The sequence below is a fragment of the Nycticebus coucang genome, chromosome 11 (genome assembly GCF_027406575.1).
Source record: "Nycticebus coucang isolate mNycCou1 chromosome 11, mNycCou1.pri, whole genome shotgun sequence".
Classification (NCBI taxonomy): domain Eukaryota; kingdom Metazoa; phylum Chordata; class Mammalia; order Primates; family Lorisidae; genus Nycticebus; species Nycticebus coucang.
In genome coordinates this window covers 21,536,336-21,563,425 of record NC_069790.1, presented here as the reverse complement: position 1 = coordinate 21,563,425, position 27,090 = coordinate 21,536,336, and the positions used below count along the sequence as shown (strand labels likewise).

The window sequence follows — 27,090 nt, the reverse complement described above, 5'->3', positions numbered from 1 at the left end:
ACTAAATATTTGTCAAATGAAACACTCAACATGAAGAAAATTTGATAATTAACATTCACGTGCACTACCAGAATGCTCTTCAATTTATAAAGCAAACCCTAATGGATATGAACAATTTGATATCTTCCTGCACTATAATAGTTGGAGATTTCAACACCTCTATTCCAGTTTTGGATAGATCCTCCAAGAAGAAACTAAACTAATACATAATAGACTTAAACTTGACCCTAGAACAAATGGACTTAACAGACAACGACAGAATTTCACCCTAATAAAACTGAATATACATTCTTCATATCAGCCCATGGATCAATCCTCCAAAATTGATCATGTCTTAGGACACAAGTCTAACTTCAGTAAATTTAAAATAGAAATTATTCCTTATATCTTCTCAGACCATCACAGAATATAAATTGAACTCAATAGCAACACGAAACTTCATACTCAGACAAAGTCATGGAAACAAAATAACCTTATGCTGAATGATACCTGGGTCAGATAAGATTAAGAAGGAAGTCACAAAATTTTTGGAACCAAATGATAATGAAGGCACGAATTATCAAAACCTATGGGATACTGCAAAGGCAGTCTGAAGAGGGAAATTTACAAGAAAACTAAAAGAAAGAAAAAAATCAAAAAACAAAATAGAATTAAAATTCACTTGATATTTACAATAACTTATAACCTGGTTATTTATTTATTTATTTTTGAGACAGAGTCTTACTATGTCCCCCTCAGTAGAGTGCCATGGCATTACGGCTCACAGCAACCTCAAACTCTTGGGCTCAGGGGATTCTCTTGTCTCAGCCTCCCGAGTGGCTGAGACTGCAGGCACCCGCCACAATGCCTGGCTGTTTTTGGTTGTGGTTGTCGTTGTTTGGTGGGCCTGGGCCAGGTTCGAACTGCCACCCTGGGTGTATGTGGCTGGTGCCCTACCAACTGAGCTATGAGCACCACCTGGTCATTTATTTTTTAAAAAAAACAAAACAGATCTGGTGTGGTGGTTCACACCTGTAGTCTTGGTTCACACCTGTAGTCTTGGCTCACACCTATAACCCTGGGAGGCCGGAGCAGGTGGACTGCCTGAGCTCACAAGTTCAAGACCAATCTGAGCAAGAGGGAGACCCCATCTCTAAAAATAGTCTGGCATTGTGGCAGGCACCTATGTCCAGCTTCTTGAGAAGCTGAGGCAACAGAATCAATTGAGCCCAGGAGTTTGAGCTTGCTGTGAGCTGTGATGCCACAGCACTCTACCAAGGGCAACAAAGTGCAACTCTGTTTGAAAGAAAAAACAAAAGATAAAACAGAGATTGACTGGCATCTGTGGCTCAGTGGATAGGGCACCTGCCCCATATACCGATGGTGGCGGGTTCGAGCCCGGCCCCGGCCAAACTGCAACAACAAAAAAAAAAATAGCCGGGCATTGTGGTGGCTGCCTGTGGTCCCAGCTACTCGGGAGGCTGAGGCAGGAGAATCGTCTGAGCCCAGGAATTTGAGGTTGGTGTGAGTTCTGGTGCCACGGCTCTCTACCAAGGGCGATAGACTCTGTCTATATTAAAAAACAGAGATTGAAATTAGTATAGGGCCCTTCAGATCTTACCTAAACAGAAAGAACCAAGCTATGAAATTTGGTGACAGTGTGAAAATATGATCTGTTGGAACATGGTATAATCCGTAAGCTGCTAAGACTTACTTCTGTAAAGTACGGGTAAGGTGGTCAGATGCGGTGGCTCACGCCTATGATCCTAACACTCTGCAAGGCTTAGGCCAGAGGGTGGTGTGAGCCCGGGAGTTTGAGGTGTGAGCTATGATACCACAGGATTCTACCCAGGGTGACAGAGTGAGATTCTGTCTCAAAAAGAAGGAGAAGATTAGACAGATTATATCTCAGTTTCCTTACAATTGATATGCTGAGTTTTTTCCAGCCAAAGGTTGAGATTTCCGCACTTAGGGTTATGATTTTTATTTTTGTATGTATTTAACACACAAATTGTCGATTTCATACATAAGCTGTTTCCCCATGTTCTAGCTTTGGTGAATTTGTTTCTTTTTGTTTTGTTTTCTTTCTTTTTTTGAGACAGTCTCAAGCTGTCACCTTAGGTAGAGTGCCAGGGCATTATAGCTCACAGCAACCTCCAACTCTTGGGCTCCAGCTACCCTCTTACCTCAGTTTTCCTATTTTTAGTAGAGAAAGGGGTCTCAGTTTTGCTCGGGCTGTTCTTGAACTTGTGAGCTCAGGCTATCCACCTGCCTCAGCCTCCCAGAGTGCTAGGATTATAGGCACAAGCCACCACAACTGGCCACTCAGGCTGAACTCCTGACTTTAAGCGATCCAACTGCTTTGGCCTTCCAGAATTTTAGCATAATAGATGTAAGCCACTGCACCCAGCCCTTTGATGAGATTTTTTTAAATTAGTAAATTAAAAACAAACAGCCTCTTATTTTTATTAACTTTAATTTTGTAATCTTTGAGTATTTATTTTAAAGTGTGGAATACATAATTTGCCTGAGCCCTTTATAACCAGTATAGCACACCCAGTTTGGGCATATGAGATAACCATAATTATTTAAGATCTTTTTTAAACAGATGCTTCTAGTTTCCCTCTATTCTATCTTCCAAAATGTCATATCCTTTGTACAGAATATGACTAAAATATAAAGTATGATATTAAAAAAAAAAGAAAACTAAAAGAAAGGAAAATCAACAACTTAATGGGTCATTTCAAGCTACTGGAAAAAGAAGAACATTCCAACTCTAAACCCAGCAGAAGAAAAGAAATACCAAAATTAGAGCAGAATTAAATGAAATTGAAAACAAAAGAATCATTCAGAAGATCAACAAAACAAAAAGTTGGTTTTTTTGAAAAGATTAACAAAATTAATAAACCTTTAGCTAACCTAACCAGAAACAGAAAAGTAAAATCCCTAATATTGTCAATCATAAATGGTAAAAGAGAATTAACAGACACATCAGAAATTCAAAAAATTCTCAATGATTACTACAAAAGACTCTATTCTCAAAAAATATGAAAATATGGAGGAAATGGACCAATATCTGAAAGCACGCCCCTTCCTAGACTAAGCCAGAAGGAGTTAGAAATTTTGAATAGACCTTATCAAGCACTGAGAGAGTATCAACTATACGAAATATGCCAAAAAGGAAAAGTCCAGGACCAGATGGCTTCACATCAGAATTCTCCCAAGCCTTTAAAGAGGAACTAGTACTTATATCACATAACCTTTTCCAAAACATAGAAAAAAGAGGAATACTTTCCAATACATTCTATGAAGCAAATATCACCATGATCCTCAAACCAGGAAAGGACCCAACAAAGAAAGAAAACTATAGACCAATATTATTAATGAATATCAATGCAAAAATATTAATAAGATCCTAGCAAACAGAATTCAATAACACATCAAAAAAATTATATTCCATGATCAAGCTGGTTTTATCTCAGGGTTACCAGGTTGGTTCAACATATGTAAATCTCTAAATATAATACATCACATATGTAAAACTCAGAGATCTAAAAATAGACCTGCCATTCGATCCTGTAATTCCTCTACCTGGTATATACCCAGAAGACCAAAAATCACAATATAACAAAGATATCTGTACCAGAATGTTTACTGAAGCCCAATTCATAATTGCTAAGTCATGGAAGAAGCCCAAGTGCCCATCAACCCATGAATGGATTAATAAACTTATTAATTTATAATAAGTATAAAATGTATACCATGTAATATTATGCAGCCTTAAAGAAAAATGGAGACTTTACCTCTTTCACATTTACATGGATGGAGCTGGAACATATTCTCCTTAGCAAAGTATCTCAAAAATGGAAGAAAAAGTATCTAATGTACTCAGCCCTACTATGAAGCTAATTTATAGCTTTCATATGAAGGCTATAACCCACTATAGCACAAGAACATGGGGAAAGGGCCAAGGGAGCAGAGGGGAGGAGGGAGGTTGAGGTGGAGGGAGGGTAATTGGTCGGGCCACACCTACAGTACATCTTAGAATGGGTACAGGTGAAACTTAACTAAATGCAGAATACCAATGTCTTCATACAATAACGAAGAAAATGCCATGAAGGCTATGTTAAACAGTTTGATGAAAATATTTCAGATTACATATGAAACCAGCACATTGTACCCCTTGACTTCACTAATGTATACAGCTGTGATTCAATAATAATAAAAAAAGACCATATGATTCTCACAATTGATGCAGAAAAAAATCTTTTGATAATATCTAGCATCCTTTCAGCACTGGAACATTTAAGAAAATAGGCTTGGATGGGTCATTTCTTAAACTGATAAAGGCCATCTAAAGCAAACCGATGGCCAATATCATATTGAATGGAGTAAAATTGAAAACATTTCCACTCTGATCTGAAACTAGACACGGATGCCATTTCTTTCCCCTGCTATTCAACACAGTAATGGAAGTCTTAGCCATCACAATCAGGCAAGAGAAGGTGATCAAAGGTATCCAAATGGGGTCAGAGGAGATCAAACTGTCACTCTTCATGGACGATATCATCTTATACCTGAAAAACTCCAGGGACTTAACTACAAAACTCTTAGAACTGATCAAGGAATATAGCAGTGTCTCAGGACACAATATCAATACTTACAAATCAGTAGCTTTTATATATACCAACAATAGTCAAGTTGAAAATATAGTCAAGGACTGTATTCCTTTTACAGTAGTGCCAAAGAAGATGAAATATCTGGGAATTTACCTAACAACAGATGTGAAAGATCTCTATAAGGAGAATTAGGAAATTCTGAGAAAAAAAAATAGCTGGAGATGTTAACAAATGGAAAAACTACCATGCTCATGGCTGGCGGCGCCTGTGGCTCAAGGAGTAGGGTGCCGGTCCCATATGCTGGAGGTGGCGAGTTCAAACCATGCTCATGGCTGGGAAGAACCAACATTGTTAAAATGTCCATACTACCCAAAGCACTCTACAGATTGAATGCAATCTGTATAAAAGCACCATTGTCATACATTAAGATCTTGAAAAAATAGTACTTCATTTTATATGGAATCAGAAAAAAACCTCGAATAGCCAAGACATTACTCAGAAATAAAAGCAAATCAGGAGCTATCACACTACCAGACTTCAGGCTATACCATAAATCTATTGTGATCAAAACAGCATGGTACTGGCACAAAAATAGAGAGGTAGATATATGGAACAGAATACAGAACCAAGAGATGAACCCAGCCACTTATTGTCATTGGATCTTTGATAAACCTATCAAAAGCATTAATTGGCAGAAAGATTACCTATTTAACAAATGGTGCTGGGTGAACTGGCTGGTGGCCTGTAGAAGATTGAAACTGGGCCCTCACATTTCACCATTAACAAAAATTAATTCTCACTGGATAAAAGATTTAAACTTAAGACATGAAACCATAAAAATACTAGGAGAGAGTGCAGGGAAAACACTTGAAGATATTGGCCTGGGAGAATATTTTATGAGGAGGAGCCTCTGACAATTGAAGCAACACCACAAATATATTACTGGGATCTGATCAAACTGGAAAGCTTCTGCACAGCCAAGAATGCAGTAAGTAAAGCAAACAGACAGCCCTCAGAAAATATTTGCAGAAAATATTTGCGGGTTATATTTCTGACAAAGATCTGATAACTAGAATCCATAGAGAACTCAAACTAATTAGTAAGAAAAGATAAATAACCCCATTTCATCGAAGGCAAGAGACTTGAACAGAAGCTTCTGTGAAGAAGACGGGCGCATGGCCTACAAACACAGGAAAAATGCTCATCATACTTAATTATCAGAGAAATGCAAATCAAAACCACTTTGAGATATCATCTAACTGCAGTAAATGTAGCCCAGATAACAAAATTCCAAAACTACAGATGTTGGTGTGGTTGCAGAGAAAAGGGAACACTTCTGCACTGCTGGTGGGAATGCAAGCTGATACGTACTTTTTGGAAAGAAGTTTGGAAAACACGGAACTAAAAGTAGACCTGCCATTCAATCCTGCAATTCTTCTACTAGGTATACACTCAGATGACCAAAAAGCATTTTACAACAAGATATTTGCACCAGAATGTTTATTGCAGCCCAATTCATAACTCCCAAGTCATGGAAACAGCCCAAGTGACCACTGACCCATGAATGGATTAACAAATTGTGGTATATGTATACCATGGAATACTATGCAGCCATAAAAAGATGAAGACGTTACAACTTTACATCTTTTATGTTTTCCTGGATGGAGGTGGAACATATTCTTCTTAGTAAAGTATCTCAAGAATGGAAGAAAAAGTATCCAATGTACTCAATACTATTATGAAACTAATATGTCATCACCTACATTTTCATATGAATGACAAAACACAACTATAGTCTAGAAAGAAGGAGGGAGTGGGAGGGGAATGGGGAGGCCAGGAGGAGTGAAGTTATTTGGTGGGACCTCACCTAATGTGCACAATGCAAGAGTACATGTCAAAACTATTAAGAGTATAGTATAAATGTCTAAACACAACAAATAAGTGAGGTGAAGGTTATGTTAACCAGCTTGATGTTTAAGCATTCCAAATTGTATATAAAATCAGCACATTGTACCCCGTAAATGCATTAATGTACACAGTTATGATTTAATAAAAATAAATAAATCATAAAATTTTCAGTTACTGTTGTGTAACATTCTTCACATTAAGAACCAAAAATAGTTTATATAAGAAATATTACTATTTTCAAAAATAGAACATTTTTAAGCCTGCCAAAATAATCTCAAAGTAATCCTTTTCCCTCAAAACACCGAGCTTATATATGTAACTTTTCCTATAGGCACACAGAAAAGTGCAATTAAAAAATGAACATCTATGTACTTACCATATAATTGAAATGGAGAAATGATTGCACCCTAAGTCCCCACTCTCTATCCCTAGAGACAGCTATTAACTAATTTGAGATTATCAATATAACCAGCCCTACGATTTACTTTCATCTGTTTTTAACCTTTACACAAGTGGAAGTATGCAGTATTTCTAAAATTTTGTATCTATATTCATTCATTCAAAATTATGAAAGATTAATCCCTGTTGACGTATGTAGCTGTGTTTAATTCATTCTTATTGTTGTATAGTATTCCACCATGTTAATAAAACAAAATATATTCAATTCTCTATTTATAAACATTTGAGTTGTTTCCATCTTGAAGCTATTGCAAATAATGTTTCTATATTCTTCTACATATTTCCTGCTATTTAAGCATTTCTTGGGATTACATACTTTAAAATAGAATTCCTTCCTTTCTTCATTCATTCAACCAATATTTATTGTCTTCCAAGTGTGAATCTGGGGATACAGTGACAAACGAGACAGATGAAGAACCTGCCTGCATGGCACTTAGAATGTGGTCATCTACAGAGTAGGGCGGGAGGCAGTACATAGGGAGGCGTGGAGACACTACACAAATACGGGTTTGAACACCTGTGTTCCTACACACATTCACACAGAAACATACAATCACCAAATGGTAATTTAAGAAGTGGTTCTTACCCTTTGAAGATTGACATTAGTCATCTTTGTTCTGATTTTTATATTCTATATTATTACTTCTTTGGGACCAAACAAAAGAGAAATTGGAGCTATGTATGTGTTAGACACTTAAATATGAAAGACAAATGTATAAAATGTTTTGCATATAATACTATGTATAGGGGAATTGTCATCAGTACTTGAAGTAAGAAAGGATTTCTTAAACAAAATTCAGAGATCCAGCTATGGAGAAAAAAACTGGTAAAACTGATACATTTGATGAAAAGAACTTCAGTTCTTCAACAGAAACTATTGAATTAAGAAATATTAATTAGTTTTAAAGTACCCCCACAATAAAGAGAGGCCTTTAAGATATTAGTGACATCTCTAGTTTCTAGTTACATGGTTAAGCTTTTGAAACATCAAACAAATCCACAAATTTTCTATTAATCAACTAAACTCATTAAACGTTATTTTAATTTAATTAACAAATATCAGCCAGCCTTTATAAGCCCACTAAAAGACTTTTTTTATTTAGTACTCTTACCTCAGGTGTGTACCATATATGAAGAACAAGCCCATCATTAGTCCATTTAAAATAAAAATCACACCAACATAAAAGCAAGCAGGGTCGCCCAATCCTTTGAAAAGACATAGATTATTCAGTATTTAATGAACAAATAACTAAAAAGCAAGTGGGCATAATTATCTCAGTGTTTTGTAATCAGGAACTCATGAATTTGCTGAAAGCATTTGCTTTCCAGATTGCTGCTGTCCATAGTAACTTTAATACTTCCCCCTTATATGAGCTATTATTCAGTTACACTTACACTTTTTTCTTTATTATAGTTGCATTTTAGTTTCCCCTAAGGAAAGTATTGTTACACTGTAATGAATTTGGGGCTAGTTTCACATTTAGTTGAGGCTGCTATTGTTCAGGGTCTGGAACTGTCTACAGAGTCACTTGATGAATTATAAGTGAAAATCCATAGCATTGTTTTCATCTTTTACGAGGCTCTAGGATGAATAGGGAATAGTCTAAGGAACAGCTGTAGTCTGTATGAGATGATCCAGTTATTTGATGTCTTATTATGTATAACTAGAATTTTAATATATTTCATATATACAATTATGTGTATAACACATATGAGGTGCTTCACAATCATCATCTGACATAATTCTCAGAGCAAATTTTTAAGATTAGTTTGTATGAAAATACTTTTCTTATGGTTGAGAAAATAGAACATAGAATAAAATAACAAAAGGTTATTTTATTTAAGTGGGTGGAGCCAGGACCTGAAAGCTGGCCCTCCCAGTTCCATCCAATTCTCTGCTCACTCCTTTCAGTCTGTTCTGAATACTTCTGTTGTTTAATACACTATTCAATACTGTACCGCCTTAGGCTCTGTCAGTCATATGCTCTTTTTCTTTTCTCAGTCTGCATATTCTTAAGGAGATTCTTCCATTTCTATAGCTCAAATTATCATCTATACATAGATGACTCCAACTCTATATTTGGTCCAGAACTTTCCCTTTGTTCTGATGTGTAAGCCTCTTTCATGTCTTTGAGGTATCTCAAACTGATACATCCACAATGATACGTAGCAATTCAAACCTGCTACTTTTCAAATGTTTCCTCCATTCAAAGGAACTCAGTTACTCAAGCTACCAATGAAAAACAAAGCTGTGTTACATGACTTCACTCTCCTTCCCCTCTCCTGTTAAAAATTACCAAGTCTTGTCAATGTTACTTCCAAAATACCTCTCAAATCCAGGCATTTGTCAGTTATCTTTCCCAAAATTTCTTGCTTCACTAATTATTGTCCTTCACTAATACTGTCCTTCACTAATATTCTTTCCATATAACTGAAAACACAATTTTCTAAAATGTAAATCTGTTTAAATTCTTCAATAAATAAAGTACAAAATGCTTATCCAGTGTATGGGCCATCACGATCTTTAAAGTCTCTCACTTTATGAAGCAGTTTCTCCATTTCTTTACATTGCACAAAAAGTGTAATTGCCCCTGAAACATCCTATCAATTCTACTTTAGATGTTATGAAGATTGTCTGAGGGACTCAGTGAACATGTAAGAAAAATATAGCTTTCATTTATATTTTAAGAGTTGAATGTCATTATAAACAAGTCTGTAAAATTATATTCATAAAATATAGTATGTAATCAGGCTGTTAAGAACCTGAAGAAATAAAGGAAAACCAAGTGTGTTGGTGTCATGCAAGTACATACATGTGGCTTTGAACAAGAAAGAGTCAAAGGATAGCATCAAAATTGCCGAAATGCAAATATCTTAAACAAGTAGCCATTACCTATCCCAGAAAACTACTGGATGATTCCAAGAGTTGTTATTTGACACCACCTTTGGAATCTCTACATAGGACATTCTTAAAATGAGTCATAACATTATAAAATATTTATGAAAACACTAATGACAGCAGAGCAGCATTTCAGGAAGAAACATGCCTTCACAGCTTTGTACTTCATTAAGAGGTTCTACTCTGGTGACATTCCAGCAGGTCTTAGTTTCTAGCCCAAATAAATTCATTATTCCCATGAATGTGCGATACCAGCAGGCTATGATTACCTAAAAAAGACAAAAACAAAGAGATTATGGAGGAAAATACCCTCCTTTCATAACATTTTTTTAAAAATAGTATTTTATGATGGCTGCCTCTGACATTTTCCAGTCTGACAAATTTAAATCATTTCACTTAGGAATCAACCATTTTAAAATTAAACATAAGGCTTCTATATGTCAAATATATGTATATATAATCAGCCCTGTAATATAAATAATAGTAACTATAAGTCAATCTAAAAGTATATAATTAAAATATCATGGATTAATAGAAAAATACAAAGATTTACAGAAACATTTCACATTTCATTTAGACAGCTGAATATAGGAAATACATTATAAAAAATACAGAAATAGAGTAGAATAAAATAGCCTATTAAAACTTTGACCAAGGGTGGCACCTGTGGCTCAGTGAGTAGGGCACCAGCCCCTATACCGAGGGTGGCGTGTTCAAACCCAGCCCCGGCCAAACTGCAACAAAAAATAGCCGGGTGTTGTGGCGGGCACCTGTAGTTCCAGCTACTCAGGAGGCTGAGGCAAGAGAATAGCTTAAGCCCAGGAGTTGGAGGTTGCTGTGAGCCGAGTGATGCCACAGCACTCTACCGAGGGCAGTAAAGTGAGACTCTGTCTCTACAAAAAAAAACTTTGACCAAACAAAAGATTTAATTAACCAATTCTTTCCAATCTGCAATCCCTTTCAGAAAGTTCAAAGACAAGAGAAAAAACAGATAAACTTATAAGCACCATGATCATGTCTAAGAGATTTTTAAAAAATGACATCATAGATTTTGAAAAAAATAATGTGAAATATTGGGGGAAAGTAAAAAAAATACAGAGAAGAGTAATAACCACTTAGAGTGGTGGTTCTCAACCTGTGGGCCGTGACCCACAGGAACTGTATGAAAGGATCGCGGCATTAGGAAGGTTGAGAATCACTGACTTAGAGCTAATCACTCTTAGGATTTTGACGGTCATACTTATGGTCATCCCCCTAGGCATTTAAAATACTTCCCTAGTGTCACCTGATAATACATAATGTGATCATATTATAGATGTTAATGTAATGTACATCACTAAAAATCATAAACATTTTCCATGTCCAGTAAGTGTAGATTTATTATTTTATCACTTTATTTAAAAAATTATCATTCTGCCAAAATTTATAGTTTCTATTCTTATGAATTTATCATATGTACACAAAAAATTACCACATTAAATGTTTTGCCAAATATAGACTTATATTCCTATCCAGGATGCAGCTTTATTTTGTAGAAAAGGCATGGCTTTTAAGTCAGAATTGAATTCAAATCCTGACTCTGCAAATTATAATGTCTACGGCCTCAAGGAATTCTTCAACTCTGAACCTCAATCATCAAATCTCTCAAATGAGTTTTATAATTACTATTTTGCAAGACAGAGGTGTGATAAGACGTTATATAATATTATACACAGTGCTGGCATACAATAATCATGAAACAGTTTTACCTTTCAAAACATACTGCTAAGCTTACATTTTTAGCTTTACATAAGAAATTAATCTCCTTTTCAACACAAAAAGTATGAACATAAAATTAAACACATAAGTACTATACAGGATTGACAATAAATCTAGGCAGATCTTAATTTTATTATCTATACTGTAAAAAGACTGAGAACAATTCCTTGTTGCCTGTCATGTATAATGCTATGAAGTTTTAAAGACAATTCAGCTATATCATAATTACTTTTTATAATGTCAAAGAAGTACTTGAAAATGGCTAAATCAGTAAAAAGAAAACAAATAGCTAAGGCCTCAATGACCATACTGTTGAAAACTAATATGTCAAAAAGAAAGAAAGAAAAAAAGAAAGCTAATGGATCAAGAACTTTATTATAAAATTTAAAGATCCAGAAATTCAAAAAATAATAATAATTATCAAACACTGGGAGAAATGAAGCTAAATTCTCATCTTGTACAATAAGCAACATCCCCATGTTAATTAATCAACATTAACTAAAGTTGACAATATAGGAATATGTTTTTCTTTGATTTTTGTATTTATACAGAGATACAGAGATAATCATTACAGAAAACAAAAACAAGAGTACTTTAGAAGAGTGAGAATACAGAGAATTGGGGTGCATAAAACTGCTTCTTTTATCTCAGACAGGCCTATACAATTATTAATACCTCAAATTATATTTTTTAAAAACAGAGAAATCAAAACCAGAAAGAAATCTGGGTGACTTCTCAGTACTTGGAAATTAAACACAATTCTAAATACCCAATGGACCAAATAAGAGATCACATGGAAAATTAGAAAATAATAGATTATATAAATATTTAAGCAATGCAAATGTTTTCTTTGGGGAAGATGGAGTAAATGTACTTTTGCTAATTATTCACTTTAAGTGCAACTAAAATCCCTCTGAATTATACATAAGGCAAACATAAGATGACTCTGAAAGGTAGAGAGAAAAACATTGCCTCATTTTCTCAGATTTGGAGTTAAAGAGGCTGGCAATCCAAAAATACAAATGGGCACTGCTAAGGCTTGAATGTGTCCCCTTTAAATTTCAGGTGCTGAAACTTGACGGTCAAGGAGGTAGTATTAACAGTTGGGGCCCAGTAAAGGTGATAAGGCCATGAGGATGCCTCATGAAAGGATCGCTTGCCCTTCTGCATGTGATGACACAGTGTTTCTGGCCTGTGAAAGTGCAGTATCATGGTGCCATCTTAGAAACAGTGTGTATTCCAGTCAACCAGAACTGCTGGGACCTTCCATCTTGGACATCCCAACCACGAACAAGGTACAAAATAACTTTCTGTTCATTATAAATTATCTATTCTCAGGTATTTGTTGTGTGTTTGGGGGGATTTCTTTCTTTTTCTGTATTATTTCAAAATATTAAGAGGGTACAAATGTTTTGTTTTATGGCTAGTTTTTATAATGCTTGAGTCAGGGCTATAAGTGTCCATCACCTGTACGGTATTATAGTGTTTATTGTACCCATTAGGTAGGTTTTTTTTTCTCTTTTGTAGAGACAGAGTCTCACTTTATCACTCTCAGTAGAGTGCCACTGCATCACAGCTCACGGCAACTTCCAACTCCTGGGCTTAGGTGATTCTCTTGCCTCAGCCTCCAGAGTAGCTGGGACTACAGGCACTGGCCACAACGCCCGGCTATTTTTTTTATTGCTGTTTGGCAGGGGCTGGGTTTGAACCCGCCACCCTTGGTATATGAGGCCGGCACCCTACCCCCTGAGCCACAGGCACCGCCCACCATTAGGTAGGTTTTTACCTTTTTACTCCTCCTTTGCCCGCTTGACTTCCAAAGAGTTTTATTTTTGTGCACATGTGTGCCCATCACTTAGTTCCAATTTATCAGACAGTATATGTGGTATTTGTTTTCCATTCATTAGCTACTTAGGATAAAGGTCTCCAGTTCCATCCAGACTTCTGCAAAAGACATTAATTTATCCCTTTTCATGGCTAAGTAGTAGGCCATGGTGTACATGTACCACATTTTGTTAATCCACTTACGAATTGATGGGTACTTCTTTGCGACTGTGAATTGTTCTGTTCTGCAATAAACAGTCAAGTGCAGGTGTCTAATAAAATGACTTATTTTTCTTTTTATTTATTTATTTTATTTATTTTTTTAAGTATTTTATTTTATTTATTTTTTTTTTTGTAGACACAGAGTCTCACTTCATTGCCCTCAGTAAAATGCCGTGGCATCACACAGCTCATGGCAACCTCCAACTCCTGGGCTTACATGATTCTCTTGCTTCAGCCTCCTGAGTAGCTGGTACTACAGGCACCTGCCACAATGCCCGGCTATTTTTTTGTTGCAGTTTGGCTGGGGCTGGGTTTGAACCCACCACCCTCAGCATATGGGGCTGGCACCTTACCCACTGAACCATAGGTGCCGCCCAAAATGACTTAATTTTCTTTGGGTAGATAGCCAGAGTCCAGTGGTGAGATCACTGGATTAAATGATAGGTCAACTTTAAGTTCCTTGAGAAATCTCCATGCTGTTTTCTACAGATGTTGTATAATTTGCAGTCTCACCAAAAGAGTATAAGTATTCCTTTCTTTCTGCATCCACGCCAGTGTTTGTTGTTTTGGACTTTTTCATAAAAAACATTCTAATAGGAAAAAGGTGATATCTCATTGTTGTTTTAATTGTATTTCCCTGATGATTAGTGCCAATGAGCATATTTTCTTATGTTTGTTGACCATTTGTTTATCTACTTTTGAAAACTTCTGTATATGTCTTTTGCCCCAATTTATGGGATTGCTTAATTTCTTCTTACTGATTTGTTTGAGTTCTTCATAGATTCTAGATGTTATCCCTTTATCAGATTTATGAGGTCTAACAATTAAGCTCACAAACTCATCCTAGAAAAAGTGCTATACACCTGCCTAATTGCTACATATCACTAGTCACCTTTGAAGTACATTGTAAAGGTATGCCCTGACGCTACCCTTAAAAGCAATTTTGGAGCTCTCTTACTGGAATGACCATCAGAGCTGTTATCAGATTGCCCTTGAGGTCCTGAATGTCATCCTTTCAATATTTCCTTTATCTCTGAGTAAAGTAATTGGGAGCGGATGAGGTAAGTAGGGAGGATGTTATTTGTTGACTGACTAAAAAACTCGCTCACAGGCAGTGCCATGTGAGCTGGTGTACTGCTGTCATGCAGGAGTCACACCTTTCTTATGCCAATATTTTCAGTTAAGATTTTCATGTTTCTCTACTGATGTTTACTTGGTCTGTTATGCTTCTCACACTTGGCTGATGATTCTGATGTACAATTCATAGAAGTTTTGCAATGTTTTCATCAGTTCTGCTCCTTACCGGCCACGCTGCCCTCTCTTCATCAGAGGCACTTCCTCTCCCCTCAGAAAAGCATTTAATCCATATGTACACTGCCATTTTCTTCATGACATTATCCCCATAAACTCGGACTAACATGTCCCTGATTTCAATTTGACTCTTGCCAAGTTTTACAAGAAATGTAATGTTCATTGCTCTAATTCAAGCTCTGACATTCTCACAATGGCACAAAAAACACAGTAATGAAGGCCACTCAGAGAAATCTAATAATGGCTGTGTTTAAGTTATATCTTCTGATTACCTAGGATGTATGTACCATGAGGAAATTAGCATAGCTTCATTCATTCAACAAATATTATGTTGAACCTACTCTAGAGTCCAAGCATTGGGCACATAGGATACAGCCATAGGATATATATGGGCACAGAAAAATAGTAGTAGGAAACAAGATTATTAGCTAAGACTGAAAAAGAGAGAGAGATTTTGAGACAACTGAAAATGCGACATAAGTATCAAGGATGCAGAGATGCAAAAGGCCCAAATATTTTCATTGGAGACGTCTATTTACCAAAAGTTTAAAAAAGAATTAACATCAATTATACAAATCAGGACATACAGCCTATTTTTGTATCAATAATGTAAGGGTAGAAGTGCTTACTACCTTCCCCCTGAAGTTTAAAGCTCTGAGAGATAAGTTTAAGGCTCATAGGAGAGATAAGGGAGAATGGTGTGGGACAGTTTTATGTCTTCCCCTAAGAAGCTTCTGTTGTTCTTCCAGGCTTTGCAATGGAAGATGATTTTTTAAGGACTCTTGCTAATCTTGTCAGTACACCGTGAGATCTGTGAAAAAAAATCTTCAAATGATTATAAATTTCCTTGCTAATATACACTACGCATTTATCAATGGTGAATAACTTGAGCTAAATTTCCACTTTTGTGTCTAATGGCATCTGTGTCTCTGCTCTCCTTGTAGGTGCTTTCTTTCCTTTAATTTTGTGTTAGCTGATTTCCTGTGACCTCAGCTCCCTGAAGAGCTTCAGGAAAACTGGAAATTTGCATATTGTCTGTCTTTTGTTGTTGTTGCTGCTGTTGTTGAAAGGCTGGGAGCAATAATTTTTGGCTTTCTACATCCAATATAAAGTTAAATGGACATAATTAAACTTTGTCAGTGTTTATACACATACTTGGGAAGCTGATTATACCTGAAGAAACACAAGTCTGCTGGTTGGTCTTGTTCTATAAGCTCAAATTAAGGCTTTGGTGCGGCCAAGGAAACCCACTTTATATCCATAATATATTCATTCCTCCACCTCAGAAGTTAGCAAGCTAGATAAGAAGTTAGACAGCAAACATTTTTGACTTTGTAAGAGTCTCTGTCTCATATTGTCGTATGTTTTCACTTATCTCTAGGTTTGTATATGCGTGTTTTGTGTATCCATTAATTAATGAGTTTGTTTGATATGTATAATTCTTGATGTTTTCCAAGCTTTTTGGATCTGTGGTTTGGTGTCTGTCATTAATTTTAGAGAATTCTCATTCACTTATTCTTTAAATATTTCTTCATCCCTATCCTTTCTTCCCTTACTAGAATTCTATGTGTCTGTTGGAATGTTTGCTATTATGTCACTTGTTCTGTTTTTTTCCTCCATTCTTTTCTCTCTTTTCAGTTTGGTTAATTTCTAATGATCTGTCTTCAAGCTTACTGATAATTTCTTCCACTGTGTCCTATGACATTTTTCATTTGCCACTGTGTTTATTTCTAGCATTTCTCCTCAATTCTTTCATATAGCGTCCCTCTCTGTTAAAATTATCTATCTGATCTTGCATATCACCTTTTTCATTTGAGCCTTTAAAATAGTAATTAGTTAAATTGTTTGATGTTTCCAATATCCTTGCATTATTTGAGGCTGGTTGATGATTACTTTGTCTCTTCAGGCTCTGCTTTTTCTTACCTTTTGGTATATCTTACAACTTTTTGTTGAAAGCCAGACATGTTGTATAGGACAGTAGATACAGAAATCAATATTTCTAAGCTGGAAAATATTGCTTTCCTATCCTATTGCTATTGCTAGGTCTTTATTGTGCCAGGTTTGTGCTGATTTAATCATGATTTAAAGTTTGTAGTCACTGTGATTACCAGAACTGGCGTTTGTTGTTGCTGTGGACACTAGGGATTTCCAAGTCCTCTAGTAGTACCATATTTTGAGGTTGGTTTGGAGCTATATCTTTGTGCTGCTTCTCTAAAATAAACTGTCCCTCCAAATTCTCCTAGTCATATTCCACCATGACTTTTACTCAAGGCTTGTTAATGTGGTAGGAAGATGAGAATTTACTGATGTTCCAATCATGCCTCAGTCTCAGGCAGGTTCTATGAACTTGGATGTTGGGGATGAAGCCTTCGTAATTGTCCCTGCTCATCCTCCAGAAAAGCGGTTAAAAAAAAAAAATATATATATATATATATATAAATATATATATATACATATATATTTATATATATATATATATATCACATACAAACTTTTTGGCATTATGGAAATGTTTTGTAACTCCATTATAGTGATAATTACATAGTTTCATATATTTGCCAAAACTCGAAGACCTACACGCTTAAAACCTGTACACTTTATTGCATGTAAGTCATACCTCAACAAAGCTGACTAAAGTGAAAGAAAGAAGTTAGAGTGAGAAAAGATATGCTCATCAAATATTACTGAGTATTACCATACAAAATATATTAATTATGCCAACAAACCAATAAGAAAACTATTACCAATAGGTGATAAATATTTATACAAGTTAGTCATAGAATAAATTCAAACGCCTCTTAAACATGATAATATGTTTAACTCCACATGTGGCTCATACCTGTAATCCTAGTACTCTGGGAGGTTGAGGTGGGTGGATTGCCTGAGCTCACAGGTTCGAGACCAGCATGAACCAGAACAAGACCCCGTCTCTAAAAATAGCCAGGCATTGTGGCGGGTGCCTGTAGTCCCAGGTACTTGGGAGGCTGAGGCAAGAGAATAGCTTGAGCCTAAGAGTTTGAGGTTGTTGTGAGCTATGATGCCCCGGTACTTTACCAAAGGCGACAAAGTGATACTCTGTCTCAAAAAAAAAAAAAAAAAAAAAATCAAGGAATATACAAATTAGAACAAAAACCATATCACAGCCATCATAGAAATAAAAATCATAAGGTCTGGTAATTCAAAATCTAATAAGGATATGAGGAAAATTCTCCTTGACAGCAGCATGAGTGCTTCAGAGAGCAATTTAGCAATATCTGGTAAAACTGACAAAGCGCACACTCTACAACACAACAGTTCCATGTCTAGTTACATAGCCTAGAGAAAATCTTGCATATATACAGTAGAAAGTTCATACAAGAATGTACATTTTATAACTCCTTATAATAGAAAAATTGGAAAGAATTTAACATCTAAAAACAAGAAAATATATAAATAAATTCTGGAATTCATAAAATAGTTAAAGAAATAAATGTACATTCATACACAGGCTTCAAAACTACAAGATTGATGAAATAGTTGTAAAGTGACACATGCAGTATGAGATCATTTACATGGACTTAAAACACATAAAACAATAGATTGGATGGATATGCACAAGTTTACAATAAGAATACTTGCAGGAAAAAGACGATGGGCAAACTGGAAGCAGAACACAGATGACTTTAACTGGATGGATATTTAGTTATTTTTAAAAGGCTGATGCAAAAATGATAAAAGATTAGCATTTCTTTATTCTAGATGGTCATAACATGTGAATATTGTCCTCTAAGTTTCTGTAATTTTTAATTTTAAACAAAATGAAAAGAATAATGATTTTTAAAAGCTTTAAAAATGTAGACAAAGGACTAAAAAGCAGTAATTTTAATTAACATTCTGGCTTCTGAGAGAACTTTTGACCCAAAAGTAGTATTTTACTATGATGTCAAATTTAGCATCTAAGAGTTCACAAACTAAGTTTACTAATATTTTTATTGTTTAAATTTCTAGAATTTACAGACTACTATTAAAACCATTCCTTTTTAGGCTAAATATTACAAGACATTCTAGATTTCTAGCTATGTGACTAAATAAGTCTTACTTGACTAATGTAACTCCAACATCACTATCCTGCTCATCACTTTCACTGTCCTATCATGTGATCATCATACCCACCATTGCAAAGTGTCCAAAGCCAAAGACCCACTCCCATTTAGCACTTCCATGACTCTTGGGACTCCATTTGGCTTGTCTATTACCCTGGTCATTATTTCCATACTAGTTCATGTAAGCACAGTTTCTAAGGTCTTCAAATCTTAAGAGAGGACCATTTCATGCTCTGCTCAATAAGGATACACACAATCAATGTGAAAGACCCCCTCCTTTTATGTTAATATCATTACGCTTAGTATTTTTTTTTTTTTTGGAGACAGAATCTCACTATCTCGCCCTTGGTGCCATGGCATCACAGCTCACAGCAACCTCCAACTCTTGGGCTTACACAATTCTCTTGCCTCAGCCTCCCAAGTAGCTGGGACTACAGGTGCCCGTCACAACACACGGGTATTTTTTGGTTACAGTTGTAATGGCTGTTTAGCTGGCCTGGGCCAGGTTCGAACACTCCAGTGTCAGTGTATGTGGCCACTGAGCTATAGGTGCTGCCCTATGCTTACTATTTTTATCTGTTAAAAAAGTATCACTCTACAAATAGTATTTGTCTCAAATTACCACTCACCTCTGGATAAAGATGGAAGCGTTTAACTGTATTAATTACAAGGGGATATTCAGTGAGCCTGTCATTCATAATCATCCACAGTCCTTGCAAAAATGAAGGTGCTTCAATAATGGTCTTGAAGTAGGAATAATAAAGCCCCTTTAAGAAAAGACAATCAATGTTTATCAATGTTTACTTTTATAACTCCTTTTAGCACATTTTTTCTGAAAAACGGGAAAAGATCATAATAAAAGTTCCTAAATACTCCTTGTTATTGCATGCTTGGACTCAAAAAAGCATGTATTTCAGTTTATCACTATTCTTTCAAGTTTTCAATAGATTTGAAAATTGTCAAACTAAAGAGCTGGAAGAATGATCAAATGTTTTAAGGGGCTTTTCAAATGGTGCCTTAAAATACCTGGATGGCATACTTTTAATTTTACCAAATCTGGTTTTACCCCCACATTATGAGATGCTTGAAGACTGGCATCTGATGAATTCTATAATAAACAGGAATGACGCATGCACCTGTATAACTTTGCATATATAAAATTACTTCTTTTTCCCAAGCTTTAAGAAATAACATATTATTATCATCAGGATCATAGACTCAGAACTCCATGCTTTTGTCTTACCTAACAGCTCTATCCACTGGCTTGGCACAAAGTGAAAGCTAAATGTCAATTGACTATTGTTCACAAATCCTGTGTACTGAAAAGGGGATTCTTTTAGTGTACTACTCCCGCATATGAAATAATGGCTTCATTAGGATAGTAAATGTGTTGATGAGTTAAAATTTATTGTTCAACAGCAGCATATTATGTCTCATTTCCCTCATCAATGTGTTTTCCTTCCTAAAGCCTAAAAATAAAGGACCACATTGTTTATAATATATTCACCCCCAAAACATAAAATATAACCTCTAACCATTCCTGCCTCATCCAACTACTTTATTTTCAATAGATTAAGAACACTAGCAACCACTAAATTAAGACCTATTTTAGCTAATGTCTAAAAGGCCATTTTCTCATGGTTTTGATTGGTAAAATGTAAGTTCATAAAGGATTTTCCTTTGTTTACGAGGATTACAAGACATTAAAACAAAGGATAACTAACATGTAAAAGTCTGTATTCAGAGAAATATTAAATATATAAATGTTTTATTAACAACTATTTCTTTGTAACTGGTACTATCCCCAATCATAATCTCCCTATATTTTCACTAAAACCCTGTAAAGCTGGCATTATTTCTATGTAGCAGATGAGATTACTAAGAATCAGTGAGGCTAACTGACTGGGCATCATATAATGAAGTACAGAACTACCACTAGTATCCAGTGATCTGTCACCAAAGTCTAGACTCTCCTACAGCTAAAACTTTTATTTAATATTTTATACCTTTTCTTCAGACATGAAAGTCCCTTAAAAAAGAAAAAAATATTTTATACCTTCTCTTTGGAAATACCACCTTTAAAATATTCAAATGTCATGCAAATGTTAATATATTTGTCAATGTTTTACAGAGGCTATAGAGATGAAAATCAAAAAGCACTGGCTATGGTGTCTAAAATAGGCAAATTCATGGCAACTAGAGAGGGGGGTTAGGGGTTTAATGCATATAGAGTTTTTATTTGGGATAGCAAACCATTTTGGAGATGAACAGTGGTGATGGTTGCACAACCTGAACATACTTAAAGCCATGGAATTGTACACTTAAAAATGGTTAAAATGATAAATTTTATAATAGTTATACTTAAATAGGTATCTGTATCTGTGTACTAGGTATCTATTTCTAGGTATCAAAACCCAGAAAAAATACTACAAAATTATATCAAAAGTTATCTCTTAAAGGAAATTCTCTTGAAACCAAAAGAGAGCTAAGAAAAAATTTAAAAGAGCCATGTAAAACATGGGATCTTCCAACTCTAGCCAAAGAGACAGCAATTTCTGATAATACTTGATGCCCCTGTAACCTTCTTCAGGGCTGTCTTTGTTCTCCTTCATTCTTCAATTATAATTGATCTTTATTATTTTTAAAAGTTGCATTAGGAAAGGGGGAGAGATAACAAGTGAAAGCAAAAGAATCTCAACCACTTTTCTACTTAAATCACAAACCTAGATTATATTAGGAAATAGTGCAGTTCACCAAAAGGTCATTTCCATTCCCAATAGACTTCTCCCTTATAGTCTTACTATTCTTAAACCACAAATTAATTCATTAGAAGAAAGAACCTAACCATTTCAGTGCGAAAAGTCATCTCCCGTTCCAAAGATGAGAGGTGGGAAAAATGGCGATCATTTTCAAAAAGTGTTATTAAATGTATCCTAGGGGGGAAAAATGAAGTATCATATTATAATAAGAACGGGTTTCAAAACCAGTATTGAAATAACTGAGTTATAAATCAGCAGAGAAAGAAAATCATACAAAGGAAGAAATAAATTTTTATAATAAATATTGAAGGAATTTTGTAATTTGCTTACTAACTGCTAGGTTTTCAGGCATTTAGAGTCTGGTGTACCACACACTTGAAATTCCTTAATTGTTGGTTTTTAAACTTACTTACATAGCTAAAATTCTTATGAATCTCTCCACCCTTTCTACCACTGCAGGCCTCTAAATCAGAACAGAGGCAGGTGTTTATTTGTTTTTTAAGTTTCACGGGTAATCCTGATATGCCAAGTTTGGGAAATATCTATAACTGTTGAAAAGCACTCAGAATATAATTTTAAATAAAATTCCTTTAAATTTAAGCTGTTTTTAAATAAGTGTAATACCACATAAAGGATCAATCTTACAGTGCCAGAACACAAGATGGTACTTAAAGATATTTTAGTGTTGTAACTAAAGGCAGTAAAAAAAGGAGCATATGTGATGAGCAAAATTAGTTACAGTCAGCAAGTATGTGATCCTTAATTTATGTAGTAAGTGCTTTCCAGTATGGTTGAAAATAAAGCAAAACGCCACATATCAACCCTGTTTTCCATTATCCCATTATATGTAGGGCAAAGCCAAGGTACCAATTGCCATAGGAATGTCTCCTACACACTGCAGCCTTAGTTCTAACACCAAAATCTCCCTGCAGACTAATTGGCCAGAGCAGCACTATCCCAAAAGAATAAAATGGGGGCAGATCCTATTTTTCCCAAGGGTAGAAATCCCTTAGCTCAGGTGGAAATGAAAATATTCCACAGTTAAATATTATTTTACACATGACTTATACAAATAGAACACTTTTGTAAAATAATGTGGATAGGCATGCACACGGAAGGCTCCTAGTGATTTGACTCTGGCAGGTGTTAGTAAAACTTCTAAACTTTTGTCACTAATGACACAAGGGTACCAAAAAATAAGGAAGTATTTTAGATGAAACATACATCTAGACAGTTAGAGAAATACAACATTTAATTCTTCATTAAAACAAAAATATTTTAATTCATAAGTTACAATTCCCCAAATCCATATATATTGTGAATGCTTCTTTACATATGAAGTTTGTCAGAAAGTATGTATAAATGGGTATACATGTAGATGTTCTATACACATGGCCAGAAGTTATTTTGCAAACAGTGATGGAAAATTAATCCAAATGTTTTTACTTATTTCCAACAGAAAGTAAATCTTACCAGTGCAAAATTCCTACAAAGGCAGCTGGAAAAAGAAAAACAAAGAAAGTTGTTAAAAGCTGATTTATTATAAAATGCCTTTAAAACAAGTATTTCAAATGCATTCCTTTATACGTTGAGAAAGAGAAAACATAAAGCAAGATAGCCACCTGCTTTCACCTATATGAGTATAAGAAAAAAATCCAGAACATAAAGCAAACTGTGAATAGTGCTTACCACTGCATTGGGAACTTGATGAGCAAAGAAGGAGATTAGAAATGTTTCAACATTTCATGTAGGAAATTCGTAAAAGAGTGATACAATTATGGATTATTTTGAGCTTTTTTTTTTTTTCAATACTATTCTCTATCATCACATTCTCTATTTCTCTGCCTAGTTTTAAAAAGAAGTAAATATACAGTCTACTCAGCTAGATTCTTTCACAAAAGACTCCAGCCAACCAGGGCCACTCTAGACCACTTTCTCTCATCAGAAGATGGTTAAATGCAGCCAATCACTTCCTGGCAGCACATTTGACAGTCCCATCATTTGCAAGCTCCTTGTGAACTCTTAGACCTAGGAGCTCCTAGATTGCCCAGGAGACTCCTCTAGAGTCACTGTGCTAATGCCCCATGCACAAGACATTATCTGTGGAGCTTCAAGACAGGTTAAATAATGACAATGCTCATGGTATGGGCCTTTTGGAGAAAGTGCAAACACAGTCTGGCCGCTCTGGTGGCTGGGAAGTTCCTTGTTTTCAAGGAACAGGAACAGGGCAGAGGAATGAGGACAGAACAAGTTAAAACACCACAAACCTTGCTGTTCTTACAGAGATTCCGTAGCCTCCCTTGAATTAATGCTATTTATATTGTTGTAAACCAGAGGTGTTCTACCTACAGTCTGTGGGCTACATGCTAATTATCTGACTGTTTTGCTTATCTGTGGCATGGGATATCACAAAAAGCATGCATGGGGCTTCCTCATGCATCATCAGTTTTTGTTAGTGTGTTAGTAGTGTTTGTGTATTTAATGTGTGGCCCAAAGCAACTCTTATTCTTCTAATTTGTAGCAAAGAAGAAGAAAAAAAAAAAAAAAAACCACTGGACAGCCCTGTAAAACCTTTGGCTAATTTTCAAAGTTTTAAATAAAGGTGATCTTGATAATTTTCTAAAGTATTTTCATTATTGTCATGGAGGAGTGAACTCACTTGGCTATTCTACAAGTCCTGCCTCCCCCCTCTAAAATTTTACAAAAGTATTTCTTAACGGTTGTCCCAGATGTACTAGGCAAGTCATCTTACAAACCACCAACATTAACCTCATAGAAAATTCAAAAATTACCCAACCTAGGTAACAATATAATGCAAACTAATTCAATGATTATTAAATAAATCAAATTAAAGAGAAATTTTTAAATTGCAATGTTAAAATTCCCACCGATGCTTCTCCAGGCCTTGTCCTATTTTACTAACTATCCTGGGCTTATCTTAACTACTTCTCAGAGGATTTACTTGTTTTTTATCAGGATGGACAAACCATGCCCCATGGTCTATTTTTGTACAGCTTGCAAACTAAACATGGTCTTTACATTTTTTTAAAGGTTGTAAAAATAAAGCAGAAAAAGATGATTAAGAAGATGCAACAGACTGTATATGAGCTTCAAAGCTTAAAATATTTACTCTCTGGTTCTTTACAGAAAAAATATACACATATTTGATACACACGTGAACTCTTTGCTCTAATATACTGTAAACCACTTTGAAATTAAATCTCATTATACTTTTCTTTCAACTTGAAACAGATGCCCCTCTGATAAGGATTCCTTAACTTTAAGATATACAAACTCAGTCCTAGTCAACTGTATGCATATCCTCTTATTCTCATTTATACCAGCAAAAACTCACAAAAATTATATTTAAGGAACTTATCAAATATGTTGCCAAATTCATCTAGCTTTTCAAAGATCTTCAAATTTTTTCTGTGTCTCTCACACCCTCCCCTCACCCCACAATTCACATCTGGGGGGGAAAAGACACAGTGTAAAGATGGCAATATTCTAAATCCATGAAGCACTGAGTTGTGATAGAAAGCATGTTCCTTGAACCTCAGCATCCTAGTTCTATTAGTCTCACCACTGAAAGCAACCCAGCCTTATACTGTAGTGAAACTCAGGAAGGAGAAATAAATTTTACACTTCCTGGGTAGCCCTGAAAATGCAGCAGACAGCTGCGGAAGAACCCAGCCTCCAAAGACGAAAAAAAATTCTTTACAAGAAACACTAAGCAGAAAGAACCTTGAAAGAAACTATGTAACAAACAATAGCACTCTGGTTTCTTTTTTTTTTTGCAGTTTTTGGCTGGAGCTGGGTTTGAACCCACTACCTCCAGCATATGGGGCCAGTACCTTACTCCTTTGAGCCACAGGTGTCGCCCAGCACTCTGGTTTCTTGGTTAATGAATGCCAGGCTTGCCAAATATCAAAGTCTATTATGTGACAATCCCAGATTAAAAATTACTATGTGTAATATGCCCAATCCGGCTACCTCCACCCCTGTCAGTGATGTTCCTTTAAAACATGACTATCAAGAAGTAATGAAGCAGGTTTACTCCAGTCGCCCAGATTTATAAGACTCCATTTGTAAATGGTAGTAGTTTTATAGATGCCTTCGGCCACTGACAGGCAAGATATGCAGTAGTCTCAATGAAGTAATAGAAGCCCAAGGACTCCTGCCTAGGACATCAGCCCGAAAGGCAAAGATTATAGCACTTACCAAGACACTGGAATAAAGTAAAAATAAGATAGTCAATATTTATACTGACTCAAAGTATGCTTTTTTTAAACCCTGCATGTATAGTATGTAGTGCACTGTATAAAGAAAAAGGATTAAACTCAGCCAGGAAACAAATTAAATATCACCAAGGAATTTTAAACTTATTAAAGACTATGTAGAAATCTAGAAAGATGGCAGTAATGCCTTGCAAAGAGCACCTTTTAAAGGGGCAAAGACATATTATTTTAAGAAATACTAAAGCTGATGCTGAAGCATGCTGAGCAGCGGCAAGCCAACATTTATGTATTTACAGCTCTATTACTTTGAGTCTCAAATGTAACACCAGTATATAATAAAGAATTAGAATGGTTGCTGCAAGAGCTTGCTTGCATCTAGGTGATAGATTGATGCGTTTACCAGATGGAAGAACATAGAACATAGATGGGCTGTCCATAAGCCCACGCATCTAGGATACTTCGCCCTAGAACAACCAACTAGGAAATAGTTGGAAAGCAACTATTGGACATAGTTGGAAAGCAATATAGGAAAGCATTTCTATATAAAACATCTAGCGAGCCTGGCAAAACAATAAATCAAAGATGTGTCACCTGTAGCTAATTCAATGCCAAACAAGGCCCCAGTGTGCCACCAGTTACTCCAAGTGTAAGAACTACAACCTTTGAAAACATTCAAGTGGACTTTACTGAAATGGCTCCAACAGAAGAACTAAGTATCTGCTAATATTTGTATGTACTTACTCAGGGTGAGTCCAAACTTTTCCTACTCAAAATGAAAAAGCCTAAGAACACATTTTTATTTAAAGAAATAATTCCTAGGTAGGCCAGCCTCTTTACAATGGCTCTACAATGGACTTGTTTTCGTAGCTGACATTGTTCAACAGAGTGCTGCCATACTGAAAAATTAACTGGAAACTACATGCTGCCTATAGGCCACAAAGGTCAGGAAAAATTGAAAAAATGAATACAACATTGAAGACTATTACAGGAAAAATATGCATAGAGCCTAAACTTCAGTGAGTCCAGGCTTTA

General features: G+C 35.5%; 1 protein-coding gene across 1 annotated transcript in view; it reads right to left on the bottom strand.

The window, feature by feature from the left end:
- Nucleotides 1-27,090, bottom strand: part of DPY19L2 (dpy-19 like 2) — a 200,074-nt gene that overhangs the window by 160,045 nt on the left and 12,939 nt on the right. Inside the window, exons 2-6 of the mRNA XM_053609456.1 lie at nucleotides 23,294-23,318; nucleotides 21,907-21,994; nucleotides 19,691-19,828; nucleotides 10,013-10,133; nucleotides 8,078-8,171 (exon numbers count right to left, since the gene is read on the bottom strand). Coding sequence (XP_053465431.1) covers nucleotides 8,078-8,171; nucleotides 10,013-10,133; nucleotides 19,691-19,828; nucleotides 21,907-21,994; nucleotides 23,294-23,318 — 466 coding nt within the window. The remainder of the gene's footprint in view (nucleotides 1-8,077; nucleotides 8,172-10,012; nucleotides 10,134-19,690; nucleotides 19,829-21,906; nucleotides 21,995-23,293; nucleotides 23,319-27,090) is intronic.